We start from the raw sequence: 25,654 nt of genomic DNA, 5'->3' as shown, positions 1-25,654 counted from the left end.
GTTGTTACACCCTCCGACAACACACCGACGAGGCATGATGTCTCCCAGCTACGGAAAACAGTCGAAAAAACGGAAAATAACAGAGCTGATTTGACTCGATGTTTGAGAAAATGGCGGATTGCTTCCCGATGTGACGTCACAACGTGACGTCATCGCTCCGAGAGCGAGTAATAGAAAGGCGTTTAATTCACCAAAATTCATCCATTTAGAGTTCGGAAATCGGTTTAAAAAAATATATGGTCTTTTTTCTGCAACATCAAGGTATATATTGACGCTTACATAGGTCTGGTGATAATGTTCCCCTTTAATGAGCAAAATAAGGCGCACAATCTATTTAGTGTCTGTCTTCATGCATATGCAGAATAGATTATGAATATCAGAATGCTCACAAAGTGAAGGAGGAGCTGCAAATGTAATCATTTAGCGGCCGCAATCTGATCTATCAAGACTGAATATAGACTTTTTCGTGTATATTGAGCATGTTTAGAACGTGCGTGGAAACTGGCAGTTACACACAAATGGCTGGGAGCAAGCAGGCGATTGCGATGCAAAGACAGACGGTGAAGAGAGAACACTCCTTTCATGGGCGTGTTAACGTATTTGGACCGTCAGAAAAAAAAAAATATATTAGACGTATCATCTACTTAGCAATCACATTTTTTAGCTGCTTGATGACTTAAGATGCTGGTTGGTGCGCAAAAATGAATGCCAAATTTAATTCAATTGATTTGTATTGGTGTCTGCTGACGTTTTTTTCTAATTGCGTTCACTTTATTTATATTAATAGATATATTAATAATATGTATGTTATATATACATCTTATAATTAATATATCTCCTATGAAAAATCTTCTTGCAACATGTATTTTGTTGCGGCTGGATCATTCCAGACACACCATCACAACATCACGGTGCCTCCCAAAGCGTGCTAAAAATAGGTTCTGTAGTCTAAATCACGCGTCTATATTGCAGAAAAGCGGATACAGATTATAGTTGTGTGCTGTATTATGTTCCACACTTAGAAAACACCACAGTTTGGATGGAGCATATAGCTGTGCAGTAAGTGACTCTCAAGGGGGACATGCAAAATCCTCATTAAAATTGGGCTGTCTGCACCACTTTTGCACTTGTTATCAATTTAGCATGCAGTCTTAGTTGATCACCTGCAACATGCCCACTAATAACACACGCAATTGTATAATTTGCACACGTTATTTAGCGTGTGTTATTTGGGATCTTAACTTTAAAGCCTACAGTAAAATTAATTGTATTTAAAGTTTAATACTTTTTCTTTGTACCATTTGAATCATCAGAAAGAAAAAAGGATACCGTATTTCCTTGAATTAGCGCCAGGGCGGTAATTAATTTAAAACCTCTTCTCACTCCGGCGCTTACCAAAGGCATGCGGTAAATTTAGGCCTGCGCTTATAAATTTGAGTGTGAAGTAAGGATACCATCATGAAAAGCACATTTAATAAAAAAAACAACGTTATTATGGTCTTACCTTTACTTATAAATGAAGTCCATGGGCCGCTCCTTCTGAACAAAAGCATCGATAACTTGTTTATAGAAGTCTTCCTTATCTTTCTTCAGTTTTAAAAGTCTCTCTGTCTCGATGGAGATCTTCCTTTAATTATTACCTCCTGCTTCGACTGAAAGTCCAGTTTAGAAAACTGTTGTTGTCACTTCTTCTGCAGCCGAGTAGTCGCAAGAATAATTCCTGGGATCACTAGCGCCCTCTACCACCATGAGGCGGGAGTCATTTAATGACTCATATTTGACACACGCAGCTATATTAATAAAACATTTTTACTCTTCTTTTTAGCATATTCAATAGCTTGGACCTTAAATCCTACTGAATAGCTCTTTATCTTCTTCCCTTTATGCGATTTTAAATTATTGAAATTAGCCCCCTCCATTTTGGAAAATGATGCCTTGAAAGGTGAAGTGTCACTTGTGACGTGACGAGTTTGACCCGGCGGTAAAACGAGGCATATGCTAATTATTTTGCTGAGCAAGTTTGACCCGGCAGTAATTCTAAGCATGCGCTAATTCTAAGCATGCGCTAATTATTTTGCGAAACGAGTTTGACCCGGTGGTAAAACGAGGCATGCGGATAATATATACCCGGCGGCAATTCAAGGAAATACGGTATATAAAGTTGGTGATAGGAGATCAGAATGCAATGTTTTGATTGCCAGTGCTGAAGTGTGTGCGTGTGTATGTGTGTATATGTATATAATTTATTATCATTGTGGTTTACCAAATTTTGGAGATGCACGCTTTTCACGAGACCATAATGATATGCCATAGTCCCGGTTCAGTACGTGCCACAGTTTTAAGGTCACAGTTGGGTTCATTTTGGGTACTCTAAATGGAGAACAGCTTTTGTGTAAATGTTTTTAATAATTTATGTTACAAAAAAAATGCAATCAATAATACAAATATAGACATAACAAATACATTCATAAAAGACTAATCTAAATCATTATTAAAATATTTATTTTACCACAGGAAAGTAGTAGTAGAAAAAAGTCTTCCATTCCAACTAACAAGAAAACTGACTATTTTTAAGCAACACTAACGTTTTTTAATACACTTTCATATAAAGTTTACCGCTTCTAAATTACAACCGATTTTTATTTGACTAAAGATGAAAATGAAATGCTAAGGTGATTGGTGTTGCAGATCTAATATTAATTCATCCTAAAAGTGTAAAAACAAGCAAAATAAACACTGTAAATTAAATTTCACATGTAACCTTGTGTATGCCGGGATTTACTGCTTTGAAATTGATTGACACTTAAGTGATACTACCTCCAATGAATATGCTTCTCCCCTCTTTCCCAAAAAAGCTAAAGCGAAAGCAGAGAATATGACAAGTTAATGCTTTGCTTTACTTTATCTTCCATGCAAAAGTTGGTTCAACTCAAAATAAGGAGTGGATATGAAATAATAGAGCATCCATCAGACATGCAGTTTGTCATGTTCACATATATGTCAACATAAATCACCTTTTGTTTGGAGGATGACGTGCAGCTTCTTGTTCTGTCTGAAAAGAAATGAATACATAAATAAATACAGAAAACGCATCTTATCACTCAGATTTATAAAACCTCTGTGCTCCACTCGACACTTCCCTCTGGGGAGGATACAAAAATAAGAACAGAGGTGGATGTGAAATATGAGGTGTAAAGAATGAAGTGCAAATGTCAATGTGTCCATTGCTTGTTACTCTGCAGCATGCAATTGGGGGTGGTGTGGTGGGTGGGGGCAGGGAGGTATTGGTTGTATGTTGAAAGCGGTGAAAATGTCAAGAAAACATGCTCCAGGCCAGTCCAGGTGGGAATAGACGCGATGCAGAATGTACTCTGATTTGCACCTGTAACCTTCAGCGAGCAAACATCTCAGAGGAGCTGCTGCAGCTTGTCTGCTGTCCAAATAATTGCACCTTCATTTGGTCCAATGATGGTAGAGGGTAGCTGACCCTGAATCTGCGTGTCAAACCAATTTAAACTGTTTTTTTGTCACCTCAATAGTCCCTCCATAGTCTTAATTGTGTTCCGTGTCGCTTCCTTTCTCTCACCAGACCTGCAAGTTGTCTTTTTTTGCTGTTGAATAGGAATTTATTTTCCCGCATCATATACAAACCCCGTTTCCATATGAGTTGGGAAATTGTGTTAGATGTAAATATAAACGGAATACAATGATTTGCAAATCATTTTCAACCCATATTCAGTTGAATATGCTACAAAGACAACATATTTGATGTTCAAACTGATAAACATTTTTTTTTTTTTTGCAAATAATCAATAACTTTAGAATTTGATGCCAGCAACACGTGACAAAGAAGTTGGGAAAGGTGGCAATAAATACTGATAAAGTTGAGGAATGCTCATCAAACACTTATTTGGAACATCCCACAGGTGAACAGGCAAATTGGGAACAGGTGGGTGCCATGATTGGGTATAAAAGTAGATTCCATGAAATGCTCAGTCTTTCACAAGAAAGGATGGGGCGAGGTACACCCCTTTGTCCACAACTGCGTGAGCAAATAGTCAAACAGTTTAAGAACAACGTTTCTTAAAGTGCAATTGCAAGAAATTTACATCTACGGTCCATAATATCATCAAAAGGTTCAGAGAATCTGGAGAAATCACTCCACGTAAGCGGCATGGCCGGAAACCAACATTGAATGACCGTGACCTTCGATCCCTCAGACTGCACTGTATCAAAAACCGACATCAATCTCTAAAGGATATCACCACATGGGCTCAGGAACACTTCAGAAAACCACTGTCACTAAATACAGTTCGTCGCTACATCTGCAAGTGCAAGTTAAAGCTCTACTATGCTAAGCGAAAGCCATTTATCAACAACATCTTCTCTGGGCCCGAGATCATCTAAGATGGACTCATGCAAAGTGGAAAAGTGTTCTGTGGTCTGACAAGTCCACATTTCAAATTGTTTTTGGAAATATTCGACTTTGTGTCATCCGGACCAAAGGGGAAGCGAACCATCCAGACTGTTATCGACGCAAAGTTCAAAAGCCAGCATCTGTGATGGTATGGGGGTGCATTAGTGCCCAAGACATGGGTAACTTACACATCTGTGAAGGCACCATTAATGCTGAAAGGTACATACAGGTTTTGGAACAACATATGCTGCCATCTAAGCGCCGTCTTTTTCATGGACGCCCCTGCTTATTTCAGCAAGACAATGCCAAGCCACATTCAGCACGTGTTACAACAGCGTGGCTTTTTAAAAAAAGAGTGCGGGTACTTTCCTGGTTCACCTGCAGTCCAGACCTGTCTCCCATCGAAAATGTGTGGCGCATTATGAAGCGTAAAATACGACAGCGGAGACCCCGGACTGTTGAACGACTGACGCTCTACATAAAACAAGAATGGGAAAGAATTCCACTTTCAAAGCTTCAACAATTAGTTTCCTCAGTTCCCAATCGTTTGAGTGTTGTTAAAAGAAAAGGTGATGTAACACATTGGTGAACATGGCCTTTCCCAACTACTTTGGCACGTGTTGCAGCCATGAAATTCTAAGTTAATTATTATTTGCAAAAAAAAAAAGTTTATGAGTTTGAACATCAAATATCTTGTCTTTGTAGTGCATTCAATTGAATATGGGTTGAAAAGGATTTGCAAATCATTGTATTCCGTTTATATTTACATCTAACACAATTTCCCAACTCATATGGAAACAGGGTTTGTATATTCTCTTGCCTGATGGCTCCCAGCTGCGAATGGCCAACTTGTCCTGTGTGTTTCAGGTGTTTCGGATGCATAATTGGTTTAATTGACAGGCATACTGAATATGATGCTATACAGATTAATGTGACGAGGCAGCGAGGAGTAAAGTTAATTCAGGGTAATGCATTTCCTGGTTTCTTCTCTCTGCTTTGCGAATGAGCAATGGTTTCATCATCTCTCAGTGGCTGATTGTAGCTGGCACTGTTGATGTTGTAAACATGATATTCGCTTAGGGCGCTGTTATATTTTTTTTCCCAAGATGAGACATCTCCAGAGCGCGCGGTCCCACCGATCTCAGTTGTGGTTTGAAGATTTTCTGAATATAGTGGCGCTTGCTGCGGGTAATAGAGCTTTTAAATGCAGATGCAAGTTCTTATTTCCGCTGCTCTGCACACGCGGGCTTCAAGCTAAACTCCTCCGCATTCAAATTTTGACAAGATGTGACATGTTTGATGAGTTTCCTGTCACTTATGTCAAACAATCAAAGTGTGCTGTTGCTGCATCATCAAGAGTTCATCGCTATCAGGATTTTGTTTATTTTTCAGTAGGTTAGTAAAGTCAACCGTATCTAATTTTTTGATAAAATAATCTTTATCTCCTTGTACTGAGGCACAAGTAGTCCACAAAGAAGGGCAATTCCACCGAAATTGGTGCCATTTTCTTATAAAACTCTCCAAACAAACTCAAATATAATTTTTGACTGATAAAGCGTATTGAACTATTCAAATCATCCATGACTTAGATCAGCCGATACCAATGCTCATACCGATCCTTTGTATTAACTGTACATGTTTCTATTTATTATTTATGCTGAGTGCTATCGACACTTTAACAATGTAAACACAATATTTAAACCTGTTCCTTATTCTCTTTATTACATACAATTGTTTGAGCAAAACAAAGTCAATAGTACACAATCACGAAACAAAAGCAACTACTCTCTATTACTTAGTTAATTCTTTTTGTGTGTGACTTATTCCCTGAGCTAGTGAACATTAACAAAAACGACAGAAAAAATTAGTTTGAGAAAATAAAAATGTTTAGTATCGATCATATACTGATATACCCTTGGTATCGACACCCCCAATTTAGAATCAGAATCAGAATCAGAATCAGAATCAGCTTTATTGTCATTACGCAAGGTAACGAGATTGAGGCCATTCCATACAGTGCGATGTGTGCATGCTAGAAAATTGATCCGCCCTTCTAACGTGTCGTGTACTGACTGTGTGACAATATTGACACACCAACAGTTGTTATACAAACCCCGTTTCCATATGAGTTGGGAAATTGTGTTAGATGTAAATATAAACGGAATACAATGATTTGCAAATCCTTTTCAACCCATATTCAATTGAATGCACTACAAAGACAAGATATTTGATGTTTTAACTCATAAACTTTATATATATTTTTTTGCAAATAATTAACTTAGAATTTCATGGCTGCAACACGTGCCAAAGTAGTTGGGAAAGGGCATGTTCACCACTGTTACATCACCTATTCTTTTAACAACACTCAGTAAACGTTTGGGAACTGAGGAGACACATTTTTAAGGTGGAATTCTTTCCCATTCTTGCTTGATGTACAGCTTAAGTTGTTCAACAGTCCGGGGGTCTCCGTTGTGGTATTTTAGGCTTCATAATGCGCCACACATTTTCAATGGGAGACAGGTCTGGACTACAGGCAGGCCAGTCTAGTACCCACACTCTTTTACTATGAAGCCACGTTGATGTAACACGTGGCTTGGCATTGTCTTGCTGAAATAAGCAGGGGCGTCCATGGTAACGTTGCTTGGATGGCAACATATGTTGCTCCAAAACCTGTATGTACCTTTCAGCATTAATGGCGCCTTCACAGATGTGTAAGTTACCCATGTCTTGGGCACTAATACACCCCCATACCATCACAGATGCTGGCTTTTACACTTTACAATATAACAATCCAGATAGTTCTTTTCCTTTTTGGTCCGGAGGACACGACGTCCACAGTTTCCAAAAACAATTTGAAATGTGGACTCGTCAGACCACAGAACACTTTTCCACTTTGTATCAGTCCATCTTAGATGAGCTCAGGCCCAGCGAAGCCGACGGCGTTTCTGGGTGTTGTTGATAAACGGTTTTCGCCTTGCATAGGAAAGTTTTAACTTGCACTTACAGATGTAGCGACCATCTGTAGTTACTGACAGTGGGTTTCTGAAGTGTTCCTGAGCCCATGTGGTGATATCCTTTACACACTGATGTCGCTTGTTGATGCAGTACAGCCTGAGGGATCGAAGGTCACGGGCTTAGCTGCTTACGTGTAGTGATTTCTCCAGATTCTCTGAACCCTTTGATGATATTACGGACCGTAGATGGTGAGATCCCTAAATTCCTTGCAATAGCTGGTTGAGAAAGGTTTTTCTTAAGCTGTTCAACAATTTGCTCATGCATTTGTTGACAAAGTGGTGACCCTCGCCCCATCCTTGTTTGTGAATGACTGAGCATTTCATGGAATCTACTTTTATACCCAATCACGGCACCCACCTGTTCCCGAATTAGCCTGTTCACCCGTGGGATGTTCCAAATAAGTGTTTGATGAGCATTCCTCAACTTTATCAGTATTTATTGCCACCTTTCCCAACTTCTTTGTCACGTGTTGCTGGCATCAAATTCTAAAGTTAATGATTATTTGCAAAAAAAAAAACTGCTTATCAGTTTGAACATCAAATATGTTGTCTTTGTAGCATATTCAACTGAATATGGGTTGAAAATGATTTGCAAATCATTGTATTCCGTTTATATTTACATCTAACACAATTCCCCAACTCATATGGAAACGGGGTTTGTATTATTCTCTCTCTAACTCTTATTAACCTACTGAAGATTTTCCTGTTAATTACTGCTTCCTTTGTGCTGTAACGTGCTTCTTCTTAAATTTTACAGAGCATGTTTTTCTCTTTCTTGTTTAAAACTTGCTTAGTGGTTAGCTTTGCCATCACCATGCCTGCCTTGCTCCCGACTTTCTCTTGTCGTGTATCATGTTTAGCCTCATCCTCCGGTGATATAAGATTCTAAGAAATGCAGTTTATTTGCCGTAATGAAGGTGATTATTATTAGCTTAGGGGAATGGCTCCACACTGTGTATGGAGACACATCATTAGCTGTCAGCCGCTTGTTAGCCGGGGGAATAAAAATAGATACAGTGTATAATACTTTTAAACATCTTGCAGATGCACTAAATTGAAGTTGACGCCTTGCAGAGAACTGAGAATTTTTGGAATATTGCCAAACTCCCAAACAATTAAGAAGACATTCTCGCCTTTGCATTCTTATTAACACATCATTGGATTTTGCTGGAGTGGAAGTCACGGGTTTCCCCCAAAGCCTGTTGTTTAGGGACCTCCTGCTACACTTATATCTTTAGAAAATTAAATCTAATCTCAGGGGTAGACCCCAAAAGATATTCTGCCTGGGGCTGTATGATTAGTTACATAGCTAAATTAAATGCACTCCAGGCCAAATTGTCCTTTTACCACACTTCATTGCTTTCTGAGCTCTGTTTTGACTCATTGACAGTGCTGCTCCTCTGTATGTTGTTTTGTTCCGTTAGTTCGTTTATGTTTATGTTTGTCCGTATTGGCTAATTGGCAACACTAAATTGGCCCGAGTGTGTGAATGTGAGTGTGTTGGCCCTGGGATGAGGTGGCGTCTTGTCCAAGGTGTACATTGCCTTCCGCCCGAATGCAGCTGGGATAGGCTCCAGCCGCTGCCCCGCGACCCTAAGCGGTAGGAAATGGATGAATGGATGCTTGCAGTGAAAGGAAGGCTGCGTATTGCCACCCACTTGGACTAATTTGTAGCAAGAAAATGTAGGACGGGGGGGACAAGGGGTTGTTTTGTGTTTACTGGGGGTGGGGAAGTTTCGTATTGCCTGTATTATTTGTTACTTATCAATCGAATAAATACATATTTAAAGATAAATACAGTGTCAGCCAGAGGGGACCTGCATTTGGGATCGGCATTTAAAGTCATTATTAGGCAATGGTTATCACGTAAAATAAGCAGTGGCAACATCCCCACTCAAAATGTGTCGTGGCTCCTTTCAGCCAACATTTTTGTTTTCTATGGCTAAGATGACTGAAAGTAACAGGATGGAGTTTTTGGCATAGAATTAGCAAATAAATGAAATATAGCTACATGGCAATTACTGTATTTTTCGGAGTATAAGTCGCTCCGGAGTACAAGTCGCACCGGCCGAAAATGCATAATAAAGAAGGGAAAAACGATATATAAGTAGCACTGGAGTATAAGTCACATTTTTTGGGGAAATTTACTTGATAAAACCCAACACCAAGAATTTAAAATAAATAAAGAATAGTGAACAACAGGCTGAATAAGTGTACGTTATATGAGGCATAAATAACCAACTGAGAACGTGCCTGGTATGTTAACGTAACATATTATGGTAAGAGTCATTCAAATAACTATAACATATAGAACATGCTATACGTTTACCAAACAATCTGTCACTCCTAATCGCTAAATCCGATAAAATCTTATACGTCTAGTCTCTTACGTGACTGAGCTAAATAATATTGTTTGATATTTTACGGTAATGTGTTAATAATTTCACACATAAGTCGCTCCTGAGTATAAGTCGCACCCCCGGCCAAACTATGAAAAAAACTGCGACTTATAGTCCGAAAAATACGGTACGCTAATTGCATGTGGACCCTTAGCCATTGCAGTGATTCCACAATTGTTTTTTATTTCAAAAGCAAACAAATCATTTAAGTAACAGGAGTGTGATGAGATTTTAACCCCCCACAGTCTTACTTGAAATATCGACTACCGTATTTTTCGGAGTATAAGTCGCACCGGCCGAAAATGCATAATAAATAAATGATAAATGATAAATGGGTTGTACTTGTATAGCGCTTTTCTACCTTCAAGGTACTCAAAGCGCTTTGACACTACTTCCACATTTACCCATTCACACACACATTCACACACTGATGGAGGGAGCTGCCATGCAAGGCGCTAACCAGCACCCATCAGGAGCAAGGGTGAAGTGTCTTGCTCAGGACACAACGGACATGACGAGGTTGGTACTAGGTGGGGATTGAACCAGGGACCCTCGGGTCGCGCACGGCCATTCTTCCACTGCGCCACGCCGTCCATAAAGAAGGAAAAAAACATATATAAGTCGCACTGGAGTATAAGTCGCATTTTTGGGGGAAATTTATTTGAGAAAACCCAACTCCAAGAATAGACATTTGAAAGGCAATTTAAAATAAATAAAGAATAGTGAACAGGCTGAATAAGTGTACGTTATATGAGGCATAAATAACCAACTGAGAACGTGCCTGGTATGTTAACGTAACATATTATGGTAAGAGTCATTCAAATAACTATAACATATAGAACATGCTATATGTTTACCAAACAATCTGTCACTCCTAATCGCTAAATCCCATGAAATCTTATACGTCTAGTCTCTTACGTGAATGAGCTAAATAATATTATTTGATATTTTACGGTAATGTGTTAATAATTTCACACATAATTCGCTCCTGAGTATAAATCGCAACCCCGGCCAAACTATGAAAAAAACTGCGACTTATAGTCCCAAAAATACGGTATGCTAATAGCATGTGGACTCTTAGCCATTGCAGTGGTTCCACAATTGTTTTTATTTCAAAAGCAAACAAATAATTTAAGTAACAGGAGTGTGATGAGATTTTAACAAATATGCACAAACTATAATATTTCTGTAGGATTTAGATAGTTTTATTTTAATGTTGAAGTGTAATTTTAGGACGTCAAGACGGGCAACAAATGCTCTTTTTCCACGATTCGAGGTAGTTTGAATTAATCCTTTAAATTGTATTTTATAAATATGCCATCAGATCAACGTGGAGGACACTTTCCTAATAAAAGTTTTTAATTTAAAATTAATTTTATCGTGAATTTATGCATTTTATTACTTGAGGATGCAAATTGCAACAATTTGGTGGTATGGCTCAGAACTGGTGTCAGAAGTAATGTCGTGCTCCACACATTCCTGAATGTATACTGTATGCTTGATCTACCTGTCCATAAATACTGTATAATTCTACATGCATAGGTTCCTGTTTCCCATTTGAAGACACGGGACCATACTTGCCAACCTTGAGACCTCCGAATTAGGGAGATGGGGGGTTGGTGGTAGCGGGGGTGTATATTGTAGCCCGGAAGAGTTAAGGCTGCAAAGGATTCTGGGTATTTGTTCTGTTGTGTTACGGTGCGGATGTTCTCCCGAAATGTTTGTCATTCTTGTTTGGTGTGGGTTCACAGTGTGGCGCATATTTGTAACAGTGTTAAAGTTGTTTATACGGCCACCCTCAGTGTGACATGTATGGCTATTGATCAAGTATGTCTTGCATTCACTTGCGAGTGTCTGCAGAAGCCGCATACAACGTGTCAGGGCCGGCACGCTGTTTGTATGGTGAAAAAGCGGGCGCGACGACAGGTTTTAGAAGACGCTAAAGGCAGTGCCATCACGGCACGCCCTCAATATTGCTGTGCGGGTGGAAATCGGGAGAAATTCGGGAGAATGGTTGCCCCGGGAGATTTTCGGGAGGGGCACTGAAATTCGGGAGTCTCCCGGAAAAATCGGGAGTGTTGGCAGCGGTGTCAAACCTAATTGATTGTAAAATAACCAGTAATATATTGACATGATGAATATATGATTATCTAAATGCTGCAATATATTGCCAATTTGCCACTGTAAAATGAATGGATTTATGTTGAAAAGCATCATCTTCTTGATTAAGTGCATGAGAAGGGTTTTTGGTAAATGACACCCATTGTTTTCTTCTGATTTACTCGATTTATATTTAATATTTAGGATAACACACACTTTAAAGGTAATATGTGGCCAACACGGCATATGGAAATATCCAAACAAGCATGACATTCATTGTTACTGAGTGCTGTTTACTTTTTTCTAATGAATCATCTTCACCCCACAGCCTTGAGCCAACTCCGTCACCTGCCAAGGCCCAGACAGCCAATAAACCAGATGGTGAGTTTCTGCTCCTGCTGATGCGTTATAGCAGCACGCAGGATGTGCTAATACATTTTTTATTAAGTGTCCATGCATGAGGATCAACATCAACTCATCAAAGTGTCACATTGGACATCTGGAGAGAGGCTGTATATATTCACCCACCCGCCTCTAATTTAGTGAAAGTGTCCAACGTCACAGTTCAGTACAAATCATGGTGGGCTTTCATTTCAAAACACAGGATCCAAGACTGCGTCTGCAGCAGTTGGCGCCCCAGCTCCTTCCTCTCGACCTCCATGGGTGACAGACCAACATTTTGCAGATCGCTTTCGTCCAGACAAGACGAGCACAGTGGTGACGCAGCACCAGCAGCCCGTTCAGCCGACACCCATGCAGAACCGCAGCTCTATCCTTCAGGCAGCGCAGCAGGCGCCCGGAGACAGCGGGAGGACCCCTGTGTGTGGCGCCTGCAACAAAATAATCAGGTAAGACATTTTTTATGTAAAAAAAAAAAAATACTGTACCTGACAATAAAGGCGAAGGTAATATAATTTTTATTGAGTATATGACACCTCTGGGATACATTAGCTTTCTGTACATTTGTAGTGATCACTCTCACACTTTTTAAAGGGAAATACTTATTAAAATGATTATTTCTTTTTTAAGTACTATTTTCATAGTTAAAACAGAAATATATCACATTTATATACATAAAGTGTGTCATGTTCTCACATAACAGTTTAAAATGTATTATTAGTTTTCTGTATTTTGCATTATTTTTCCTCTGATTGTTTTCTGATTGGCAATCAGACGACACAGCTGTTGATGTCAGATCTTATACCATCCCTATCCTCTGGACAGTGCTGGATCCTTTTGCTTTGTACCTAAACCTGCTGCATAGCTTTGCCCCTGCTTCCTGTACTTTGTTGCTTTTAGTACACTCCCCTGCTGCACTTTTTTGCGGTGTTCTCCCTAATAAAAGGGTTTTTACCTTCACTTTGCCTGCTCTCTCTGTCTCCTGCGGTCTGGACCAACATCACTCAATTCAGACCGTAACAAACTGCCCTATGGTTTGCCATTCAAACTGTCTCGTAATCATGATTTGTATATGCCGTTTTTCTTTGGCTTCTGGGGCATTTGTGAATTAACCCTATGAATTTTACCTAGCAATTTGTTATATTATTATGAAAAATCCTTTGAGAAATTCTGTTTACCTACATTGCTGCGTCTATTAGATTGCTCCGTGGAAACTGTATTCCATTTCCAGTTGCAAATTTTAAAAATAAATCATGACTAATTGTCTGATAAAATGCTATTATTAAAAGCATATCAAACAGAAAGTAGTGTAGTTTTCTTGGTGTGTAACTTACCGAGGTAGTTTTTTTTGGTGTTCATTACAGTACTTGAGGGTACAGCTGGGAATCTTACGGTACCTCACGATACATGGCTCACAATAACGACAATATCCCAAATATGGCATATTAGTACGTATTGTTACACATTTCAATTGGAATTGGAATTATTCTCCACTAGGTAGAATAACTATAACAGACTTTCTTCAATTTACCCACTGGAATACCATATAACTATCCAGTAGGTGTCCCGTGGCATTGTGGGATACAAAAAACTGAAATCTAAGTAAGATTAAATATCTCAAATAAGGGTGATCTTTGCTTATTTTCTGTCTGATAAGATAATTCTTCTCACTAAGCAGATTTTATGTTAGAGTGTTTTACTTGTTTTAAGGGCTTTTTGTCCTAAATGATCTCAGTAAGATATTACAGCTTGTTGCTGAGATTGTATGACCTATATTGAGTACAGCATGCTTGAAACTAGAATATCAACTGTTGCAAAGCTGTGTCATTAACACTCACAAGTATAAAACTACTTTTTTAAAGTAATAATTTCTGAAAACAAAATCATGATGCCGAGCGCATATCATTATGTCAAGATAATGGCACTAGCATTTACTTAATTTAAGAATATTTTTCAACATATTGAGCAAAAAGTTCTCTTTTTTTCTACCAAGACAAGTGCACTTGTTATTAGTGAGAATATACTTATTTTAAGGTATTTTTGGGTTCATTGAGGTTAGCTAATTTTATTTGTTTTGGAAAGTCTTGACAAGCTGAATTTTCTTGTTCTACTGGCAGATAATTTTGCTTAGTTCAAATAAAATACCCCTAATTTTAGTATATATTTTTTTCTTGTTTTTGAACACTGACTTTTTGCAGTGTGATTGTTTGCAGCAATTAATTTATAAAGCCCTTTCAGATGCTTACTAAAAGATTTCCAGTGTTTGGTATTATTTCCCCAAAAGGGAAAGCTTCACTTCCCATGTTTCCTGTCATGTCCTTCAGGGGTCGCTACCTGGTGGCCTTGGGACGCTCTTGGCACCCTGAGGAGTTCACATGTTCGCAGTGCAAGGTGGTCCTGGAGGAAGGCGGCTTCTTTGAGGAGAGAGGTTCTGTCTTCTGCACCAAGTGCCACGATAACCGCTACGCACCAAACTGTGCAAAGTGCAAAAAGAAGATCACTGGGGTAAGAGAACAGAGCTGGCTCTTTCCTAATCTTAAAACCTAACATCTTAGCAGGTGCTGCTGTTTTAAAGAGGCCCTCAAAGATGTAAAGGCATGCATGCTGTCGCTGAGGTGTTAATAAAAGATTTACAAGCTTGTTGTGCTTCATCAGGAAATCATGCACGCCCTGAAGATGACCTACCACGTTCAGTGTTTCAAGTGTGCAGCCTGCAAGACTCCTATTAGGAACCAGGCCTTCTACATGGAGGAGGGAGAACCTTACTGCGAGAGAGGTGACGATCCACAGTGCACTCGCCATTAAGGCTTAGCAGCATGCATACAAATGGAAAGTGATGTTATAAGGTTAAAAAACACGACGTTTTCCTCTTGTTCTGTGAGTTGATCTCATGTGTGGAAATTGGACTCATGAGTCTAAACATGACTTCAACGCGTAGAGGACAAAGACCAATATTCATATGGCTTTTGGAAGATGATTTGAGGGAAGGAAAAACAAAACTAGTACCGCAAAATAGCTTAATAATTTAAGCTTTTTATATTATAATTCATATTAATATATTATAAATGATTAATTAGCCCTAGTGTGTGAATGTGAGTGGGAATGTTGTCTTATCTGTGTTGGCCCTGCGATGAGGTGGCGACTTGTCCAGGGTGTACCCCGCCTCCCGCCCGAATGCAGCTGAGCTAGGCTCCAGCACCCTTCGCGACCCTAAAAGGGACAAGCGGCAGAAAATGGATGGATGTTTCCCATTTTTATTATAATTTCTTATCCTTGCATAACTCCCGGTGTAAAAAACACTTTAAGACCAATGTCTTGGAAAAATATATCACTCTTGAATCAACACAGTAGTTAATACTATGATCAATGTTAATTAAAATACTAAATGTGGGATATAAATAATAATGGAAGTATAATTGTTTGTATATAGTATATAAATTGGTACAAAGGTTTAACACACGTATAAGGATATTTCACATGCCTTTACTGTGTATATAATTGAACGGTGTTCATATTGTGTATAATGTGTATTTATAATATGTTGTACAAAAGACATTTCATAATTTTCGGAAGTTCATCTTGTACTTGACATTGTTTATAGGGTTAGGCGCTATAAGTGTTCAACTTCAGCCTAAACCCTTTTGGTCTGCAACATTTTCATTTTCAATCTATGAATGTACAACTGTATGTTTATTTTGTTGACCATTGACCGAAGAATAAAACTTTACTTTACTAGACGGCTTATAGCGATATCATTCAATACAAAACAGGAGAGAAACTGCAACGAACCCAGCTAACCCTAACATGCCATAATATTCTTGTAATAGCCTGCTTAATTTAATTAGGGCTGTCACACAATGATAATATTTAATCACAATTAATTACATTTTGTCTGTAGTTAACTCATAATTCACAGAAGTTTTTTTTAATTTAATACGTTTTGTTAATATTATCAACATGGGACAGGACAATTCGTTTGCTATGCAAATATTTGTTTGTTAAACATGCCTTTTAAACAGTTCAAAACAAAACACACAAACATACTCTCTCAAATATACTTGGCTGTGTGTGTCGCCGGGGTGCTTCCTCAGTCTTCATGCTCGGTGTTTTTTCCCGCTTGTGGCTACGCCGCCGGTAATTTTTTCACGCTTTTTTAGTTAGGACCCACGGTCACACATCAACCCTGGCAAGTTAGCGGCACATCAAAAAAAAATAGTGCCGTTATAAGAAATTAACGTAAGCGCTTTAGCTGGGGCTGAGGTTGCTGAGGTAGTTAAAAAGCTCCACAGTGGCAAGGCCCCGGGGGTGGATGAGATCCGCTCGGAGTTCCTTAAGGCTCTGGATGCTGTGGGGCTGTCTTGGTTGACAAGACTCTGCAGCATCGCGTGGACATCGGGGGCGGTACCTCTGAATTGGCAGACCAGGGTGGTGGTTCCTCTCTTTAAGAAGGGGAACCGGAGGGTGTGTTCCAACTATCGTGGGATCACACTCCTCAGCCTTCCCGGTAAGGTCTATTCAGGTGTACTGGAGAGGAGGCTACGCCGGATAGTCGAAGCTCGGATCCAGGAGGAACAGTGTGGTTTTCGTCCTGGTCGTGGAACTGTGGACCAGCTCTATACTCTCGGCAGGGTCCTTGAGGGTGCATGGGAGTTTGCCCAACCAGTCTACATGTGCTTTGTGGACTTGGAGAAGGCATTCGACCGTGTCCCTCGGGAAGTCCTGTGGAGAGTGCTCAGAGTGTATGTGGTATCGGACTGTCTGATTGTGGCGGTTCGCTCCTTGTGTGATCAGTGTCAGAGCTTGGTCCGCATTGCCGGCAGTAAGTCGGACACGTTTCCAGTGTGGGTTGGACTCCGGCAAGGCTGCCCTTTGTCACCGATTCTGTTCATAACTTTTATGGACAGAATTTCTAGGCGCAGTCAGGGCGTTGACGGGATCCGGTTTGGTGGCTCCAGGATTAGGTCTCTGCTTTTTGCAGATGATGTGGTTCTGATGGCTTCATCTGGCCAGGATCTTCAGCTCTCACTGGATCGGTTCGCAGCTGAGTGTGAAGCGACTGGGATGAGAATCAGCACCTCCAAGTCCGAGTCCATGGTTCTCGCCCGCGAAAGGGTGGAGTGCCATCTCCGGGTTGGGGAGGAGACCCTGCCCCAAGTGGAGGAGTTCATGTACATTGGAGTCTTGTTCACGAGTGAGGGAAGAGTGGATCGTGAGATCGACAGGCAGATCGGTGCGGCGTCTTCAGTAATGCGGACGCTGTATCGATCCGTTGTGGTGAAGAAGGAGCTGAGCCGGAAGGCAAAGCTCTCAATTTACCGGTCGATCTATGTTCCCATCCTCACCTATGGTCATGAGCTTTGGGTTATGACCGAAAGGACAAGATCATGGGTACAAGCGGCCGAAATGAGTTTCCTCCGCCGGGTGGCGGGGCTCTCCCTTAGAGATAGGGTAAGAAGCTCTGTAATCCGGATGAAGCTCAAAGTAAAGCCACTACTCCTCCACATCGAGAGGAGCCAGATGAGGTGGTTCGGGCATATGGTCAGGATGCCACCCGAACGCCTCCCTTAGGAGGTGTTTAGGGCACGTCCGACTGGTAAGAGGCCACGGGGAAGACCAGGACACGTTGGGAAGACTATGTCTCCCGGCTGGCCTGGGAACGCCTCGGGATCCCTCGGGAAGAGCTGGACGAAGTGGCTGGGGAGAGGGAAGTCTGGGCTTCCCTGCTTAGGCTGCTGCCCCCGCAACCCAACCTCGGATAAGCGGAAGAAGATGGATGGATGGATGACTTTAGCTTTGACAGCCCTGAAATAAACGTTGACTGCACACACAAAAGAAGCAGAAAAAGCACACAGAAACTTAGTTAACACATAGTGTTACTTGCTTGAACAGCACATTTAATACAGTATTGCAGTATATTGTTTATATGGAGAGAATATTTGACTGAGAAATCCTAGCATGAGAACATATCTGACACATTTTGTCTTGTGCAAATCTGCTAATGGCTTCAAGCACGCAAACAAGGGCAGCAGCCTCTGTCACAACTTGTGACTAAAGAATTTGCACTCTTTGTGCTCTTTAAAAGGATGTCACGCCACATTAGGTGCAGTGACATTCACGTGCAGCTGTGTTTTGGAGGAAAATATCCAGCCTGCAGGAATTATTTCCATGTATATTTTTAAAATATCAAGCTAAACTCTATTATTAGTCTGCGTCATGAATGCGTGTGCATGAACTGCAGTCGCTCAGTACTCTGTTGGCATATTTTTATGCGCTCTGTGTCACGGTTGCGCATTACATCGGACGACGTACGGGTAAGAATGTCTTTAACTAGCATCACTAGTGCAACAGGTACACATGAAGCAATGCATCATGTCCTGAGCAAGGCATAGCATGAGCAAAGCAAATGTGAAACAAACATGACACCAACGTTAACTGACGATCCAACTGGACAGTGAGGCTGTTATATAAACGCCTCTGATTAGTGATCACAAGCAGGTGGGTCTCCTGATCACCAGTGTTGGGTTAGTTACTGAAAACCCATAACTAGTTACAGTTACTAGTTACTTTATTTCAAAAGTAACTCTGTTACTTACACCAAAAAATGAATGCGTTACTGTGAAAAGTAACTATTTAGTTACTTATATATTCTTTTTTTTATTGTTGTTTCTTTTAAGGCCCCCTTTAATGCCGTTTTAGCCTTCATTTCAGTACTGTTATTGCACTGGAGAATAATACAATCTGTTGATTAACTTGACATGCATTTGCATCACTGACCTCTGCTAAGCAATGTGGTCTACATACAACACACAAAGACAAAGACATGTTTCAAAAGGCCAATTTGTTTCAGGCCAGAACAAATTGACAAAATTATTTTAAATAGCTGCAACATAACATACATAAGTAACAAACAGCATAATAACAACACGGCTGTAAACCAAGGAAGGCACACACTACATACACAAAGCCTAACCAGGCGTTTTTTTCTCTCAAGGAATTATGAAATAAAATCATGTCTGAAGCCCAGAACACTCTACATATTTCCCCAGTTTTAGTTTAGAGATAAGGAAAGATTGGCCTGGCCCACTAGCATCCCTCTTTATGTTTGTGAACTTTATAGTCTATATATTTAGAGTGATGTGATAATCAAACACTCTAGAACAGTGGTTCTTAACCTGGGTTCGATCGAACCCTAGGGTTTCGGCGGAGCCTCCGCCGTGGAGGTCAAGACACACCCGACTCATCGTGTACATAAAAACTTCTCCCTATCGGCGTATTATGAATACCCCCGAACGATGTTCCCTCTAATTTTCCGTCTGATTTGCAGGTGTGTAATTTGTTGTGAGTTTATGCACTGTGTTGGTTTTGTTCTTTGAACAAGGTGATGTTCATGCACGGTTCATTTTGTGCACCAGTCAAAAAACATATTGTGGAGGTTGCCTCCCAGTGGGTTCTTGCTGATCACACACGTGAGCCGGAGACCGGCGTTCCGGGTTTAACAAAGTGTTATTTTTCATTAAAGATCTAGCACGACACTCGACTTTTCAGTCCACTCCTCCGTGTTCCGCGTGCTTCCGTCTCTCCAAGCCCTCCTCTTCCTCCTGCTCCCTCCTGCTCCCGGCCGCTACTGATAAGAATAACAGGTGATTAGACAACTATACCCAGCTGGGCAATCTAATCACCTGTCAGCTGTGTTCCAAAGCCGGCCCTGGCACACCCCGCTCCTGCAGCAAGCGCGCCGACCACGCCCCCCTCCACACATATATTGTAACTTTGTCTTGAATTTGAAAAAAATAACATTTTATTTTCACTAAAGAAGTGTTCGGTGAATGCGCATATGAAACTGGTGGGGTTCGGTACCTCCAACAAGGTTAAGAACCACTGCTCTAGAAGTCTAGAATGAAAGAGTATATAAGAGAATTGACAGAGTGTGTGTACCTTCAGTGCTGAATGATGAGCAGAGGCAGAGTTTGGAGTGTCTTCTTTAGCTCGCTTTCCATTTTTATGTACTCACTGTCCAGGTGCCATTTGACGCCCGGTATCGTGCTAATTAGCTGCCTGAAAGCGGGTGACTCCACTGTAGAAATAGCCTGCATGTCTTCTAGCACACACGCTGCAATGGTTCTATCAATGTTGTCCTGGCTAGCAGTGCCTCGTTAAAATCCAGCCGCTGTTGCTTAGGAGGTGAAGTGTGTCTCCCTTTACTAGCTTCATGGAAGCATGTTGCTTTTGTAGCTGTTTCAGCAGATTTGAATTGCTGCCTTGGGTAGTAGATAGGATCTTTGATCCAAGACACAACTTACATTTAACTAAAATGTTCTTTCCTTTGTGCTCGACAAAAGAAAAGTAGTGAGAATATCTCCATGTTAAGAAACTCGGCTTCGGCTTTGCCATGGTGTCTTGTTAATAAACACACACACACACACACACACACACACACACACACACACACACACACACACACACACACACACACACACACAGACACACAGAGCGCGCCTCTTCTCCGTCGCCTCTTCTGCATCTCTCCAATAAAACACACTCAGATCTTCTCAGTTTCTAGCTGATACTACATAAAAAATAACGTAAAATAACGCAGTAACGCATCATGTAGTAACGGTAACTGAGTTACTGAATATAAAAAAATAACGCGTTAGATTAATACCGTATTTTTCGGAGTATAAGTCGCTCCAGAGTATAAGTCGCACCGGCCGAAAATGCATAATAAAGAAGGAAAAAAAACACTGGAGTATAAGTCGCATTTTTGGGGGAAATTTATTTGATAAAACCCAACACCAAGAATAGACATTTGAAAGGCAATTTAAAATAAATAAAGAATAGTGAACAACAGGCTGAATAAGTGTACGTTATATGAGGCATAAATAACCAACTGAGAACGTGCCTGGAATGTTAACGTAACATATTATGGTAAGAGTCATTCAAATAACTATAACATATAGAACATGCTATACGTTTACCAAACAATCTGTCACTCCTAATCGCTAAATCCCATGAAATCTTATACGTCTAGTCTCTTACGTGAATGAGCTAAATAATATTATTTGATATTTTACGGTAATGTGTTAATAATTTCACACACAAGTCGCTCCTGAGTATAAGTCGCACCCCCGGCCAAACTATGAAAAAAACTGCGACTTATAGTCCGAAAAATACGGTATTTACCGCTGAAAGTAACGGCGTTACAGTAACGTGTTACTTTGTAAAGCATTAGTCCCAACACTGCTGATCACTAACGCAGGTGAGGAGAATGGCGCTCAGGAGCGGTGGTAAAGTCACTGAAGGGCGCAACACTAAACGAGAAATAGAACAAAAATGAGAGCGCTAGACAGGAACTAAACCAGCATTGGAAAACACAGACACAAGTAAAACCTCTCAGGAGCAAATCCTGACACTCTGGTCTGTTTGTGTAATAAATCTTCTCTGATTTAGCTGGCATGCTGCTTAATGGCAGCCCTCATGTTGCTCACGTAGAACGTTTAATACCTTTTAGTGCAGCTGCGCTGACTCGGCCTCTTTTAAGGGATGGTGCAGCTCTTGTGTCGTAACGGTAGACGACTTTGCACAGAGTCACCATGATGAACCAATCCAGCTCGCCTTCTGCCTTAATCCTCCCTCGGTGACTGAACAAAAGCGCTTAAGTGTAAAAACGACTCGGAGTGTAGTCTTCATCAAGCGGGCACTTGTCCAGAGGATGAAAGCAGCGCAAAAGAACCAAGTGTGATGGTCGAGTGGTGTAGAAATAAGGTGATGAGGACCTCTTAGAAAGTCATAGAAACCTTCTTACCCTCTAAAAGTCTGCCTGCCACCTCCTCTTTCTTTCTGTTTTCAGATTATGAAAAGATGTTTGGAACCAAATGTCACGGCTGCGACTTCAAGATCGATGCCGGGGATCGCTTTCTGGAAGCTTTGGGCTACAGCTGGCACGATTCATGCTTCGTCTGTGCTGTAAGTCATTCTTGTTGAAGTAGATCTTTTTCTCTCACACTGTAACATCGACACTGCAAAAAGTCAGTGTTCAAAAACAAGAAAAAAAAAAAAAAATACAAAAATGAGGGGTATTTTATTTGAACTAAGCAACATTATCTGCCAATAGAACAAGAAAATTCGGCTTGTCAAGACTTTCCAAAATAAAATAAAATTAGCTAACCGCAATGAACCCAAAAATACCTTAATATAAGTATATTCTCACTAATAACAAGTAGGAAAAAAAGAAACCTTTTTGCGCAATATGTTGAAAAATACTCTTAAATTAAGTAAATGCTAGTGCCATTATCTTGACGTAATGATATGCTTGCCTCAGCTGCAGGTACTCGCTTGTTCCTATTGCCTGAACGCCACGCTGAGGCGATCAACCTGTCGCCTGCGTTCGCTCTCCGAGCCACAACGTTGACGGCTGTCTACTTAGCTGCTAATCACATCTGGATGATTACAATCCCAACACTGTTAATTCTGAACCAGTTGTAGTTCTAGAGCAGGGGTGCTCATTACGTCGATCGTGATCTACCGGTCGATCTCGGAGGGTGTGTCAGTCGATCACCAGCCAGGCATTAAAAAAATAGTCCTAAAAATGAGCGATCATAAATCTTCACTATGACGTTACTTGATTGACATTCACGGCACCCGAGGGTCTTCTGAGATGACGCTGGCTGCTGCCAGCTCATTAAAATTACCGACTGGAAGGCGAAAAACACTTTATTTCAACAGACTCTGGCGCCGTACCTGTCGTCAAAACTCCAAAGACCGACTGCACAGTGGCACAATAAAAGCTCTGCTTCATCCTGCCTGCGCTACCAAAATAAGAGTCTCAGAAAGCTGGCGTGCACAAGCTAGCAAGCTACGGAGTTTGCCGACAATGTATTTCTTGTAAAGTGTATACAGAGGAGTACGGAAGCTGGACAAATAAGATGCCAAAAACCAACCACTTTCATGTGGTATTGGACAGAAAGGAGGACTTTTTTTCTCCTCCATTCGAAAATGCGGACGTTATCATCACCACTGTCTGATTCCAATCAATGCAAGTCATCAGAATCAGGTAATACACCAACTTATATTCTTGTCTTCATGAAAGAAAGGAATCTATATGTGTTAAACATGCTTGTATTATCTTAAACCACCTTTAAGTTGTTAACAATATTAACTATATGTGTTAAACATGCTTGTTTTATCTTTAACCACCTTTAAGTTGTTAACAATATTAACTATTTGTGTTAAACATGCTTGTATTATTTTTAACCACCTTTAACTTGTTAACAATATTAACTATATGTATTAAACATACTTGTATTATCATTAAACACCTTTAATGTATTAACAATATTAACTTTATGTGTTAAACATGCTTGCATTATCATTAAACACCTTTAACTTGTTAACAAAAACATATATTTCATAAATAAGTAAATATAAATTATATATATGAATGAGGTAGATCCCCACGACTTGATCAATTGAAAAGTAGCTCGCCTGCAGAAAAAGTGTGAGCACCCCTGTTCTAGAGTATTTATTATTAGCCAGCGAGAAGGTATATTTTTGACGTGATGGGTATAAACAGAGGTAACAACACCGGAAGCATATTACCCCCCCATGGGGCGTGGCTACAGGATAGGGTTGCCAAATGGGAAATGTTTTCTAAGATATTTGCATTAGAGATGTCCGATAATGTCTTTTTTGCCGATATTCCGATATTGTCCAACTCTTAATTACCGATTCCGATATCAACCGAAACCGATATATACAGTCGTGGAATTAACACGTTATTATGCCTAATTTTCTGGATGCACTAAACAATGTAACAAGGTTTTCCAAAATAAATCAACTCAAGTTATGGAAAAAAAAAGGCCAACATGGCACTGCCATATTTATTATTGAAGTCACAAAGTGCATTATTTTTTTTTTAACATGCCTCAAAACAGCAGCTTGGAATTTGGGACATGCTCTCCCTGAGAGAGCATGAGGAGGTTGAGGTGGGCTTCCGATTTAAATCCACCCACTCGACATCCATTGCATTCGGTCTCCCCTAGAGGGGGGGGGTTACCCACATATGCGGTCCTCTCCAAGGTTTCTCATAGTCATTCACATCGACGTCCCACTGGGGTGAGTTTTTCCTTGCCCTTATGTGGGCTCTGTACCGAGGATGTCGTTGTGGCTTGTGCAGCCCTTTGAGACACTTGTGATTTAGGGCTATATAAATAAACATTGATTGATTGATTGATTGATTAAATCAGTAGTAAGGTTATTAATTCAGGGGTAATATTGGAGTGAGCCCTGAGGTCAAAAAGCTTAAGAAGCCCTGGTATAGAGTAAATATTACACTCTCCGTACTGATTACCGTATTTTCCGCACCATAAGGCGCCCTGGGTTATAAGCCGCGCCTTCAATGAACGGCATATTTCAAAACTTTGTCCACCAATAAGCCGCCCCGTGTTGTAAGCCGCATCTAACTGCGCTAAAGGAATGTCAAAAAAACAGTCAGATAGGTCAGTCAAACTTTAATAATATATTAAAAACCAGCGTTCTAACAACTCTGTTCACTCCCAAAATGTACGCAAATGTGCAATCACAAACATACGTATATCAACATGGACAGAGCTGCGTGAAAAAAGCCACCCGGCCTCTTCGCGTAAACTTAAACTTACCTTAACCACTCGCTCATCTTTTCTTCATCCATCCCTTCCAGTTAGCTTTTATGATGACGCCGGCTGGAAAGGTCTCTTTTGGCAAGGTCTTCCTTTTGAATATCACCATGGGTGGAAGTTTCTGGCCATTAGCATGGCAAGCTAGAACCACAGTGAAGGATGACTTCTCATTCCCTGTGGTGCGAATATTCACCGTACGTGCTCCCGTTGTATCCACAGTGCGGTTCACAGGAATATCAGTTGCTGTGAAATAGTAATCCGTGTGCGGATGGAGAGATTGCGTCTTTTCATGAACCGGATCCCGGTCGCTTAGTAGGAGCCATTTTGTGGTCTTTACAGATGTAAACACACAAAGGAAATGAAACGTACGGTGATATCCGCGCGCTTTTTCTGCTTCTACGCGGGGGCGGGTGGTTGCTTACAGTAGAAGAAGAAGCGCTTCCTGTTCTATGGGGGCGGGTGCTTACCTTGGCGGTTGCTTGCGTAGAAGAAGAAGCGCTTCCTGTTCTACCGGGAAAAAAGATGGCGGCTGTTTACCGAAGTTGCGAGACCGAAACTTTATGAAAATGAATCTTAATATTTATCCATATATAAAGCGCACCGGGTTATAAGGCGCACTGTCAGCTTTTGAGAAAATTTGTGGTTTTTAGGTGCGCCTTATAGTGCGGAAAA

General features: G+C 40.6%; 1 protein-coding gene across 2 annotated transcripts in view; it reads left to right on the top strand.

The window, feature by feature from the left end:
• The window catches only part of LOC133575398 (PDZ and LIM domain protein 7-like), an 84,485-nt gene that overhangs the window by 57,680 nt on the left and 1,151 nt on the right, over window positions 1–25,654 (top strand). For both annotated transcript variants that reach the window (XM_061928103.2, XM_061928104.2), the window contains exons 6-10: window positions 12,259–12,311; window positions 12,535–12,778; window positions 14,654–14,834; window positions 14,985–15,105; window positions 22,177–22,292. In XM_061928103.2, the coding sequence (XP_061784087.1) occupies window positions 12,259–12,311; window positions 12,535–12,778; window positions 14,654–14,834; window positions 14,985–15,105; window positions 22,177–22,292 (715 nt within the window). The remainder of the gene's footprint in view (window positions 1–12,258; window positions 12,312–12,534; window positions 12,779–14,653; window positions 14,835–14,984; window positions 15,106–22,176; window positions 22,293–25,654) is intronic.

Source organism: Nerophis lumbriciformis, linkage group LG35, assembly GCF_033978685.3.
Source record: "Nerophis lumbriciformis linkage group LG35, RoL_Nlum_v2.1, whole genome shotgun sequence".
NCBI lineage: Eukaryota > Metazoa > Chordata > Actinopteri > Syngnathiformes > Syngnathidae > Nerophis > Nerophis lumbriciformis.
Note: the sequence above shows the minus strand (reverse complement) of the source record. Positions and strands in the feature narration are given on the sequence as shown.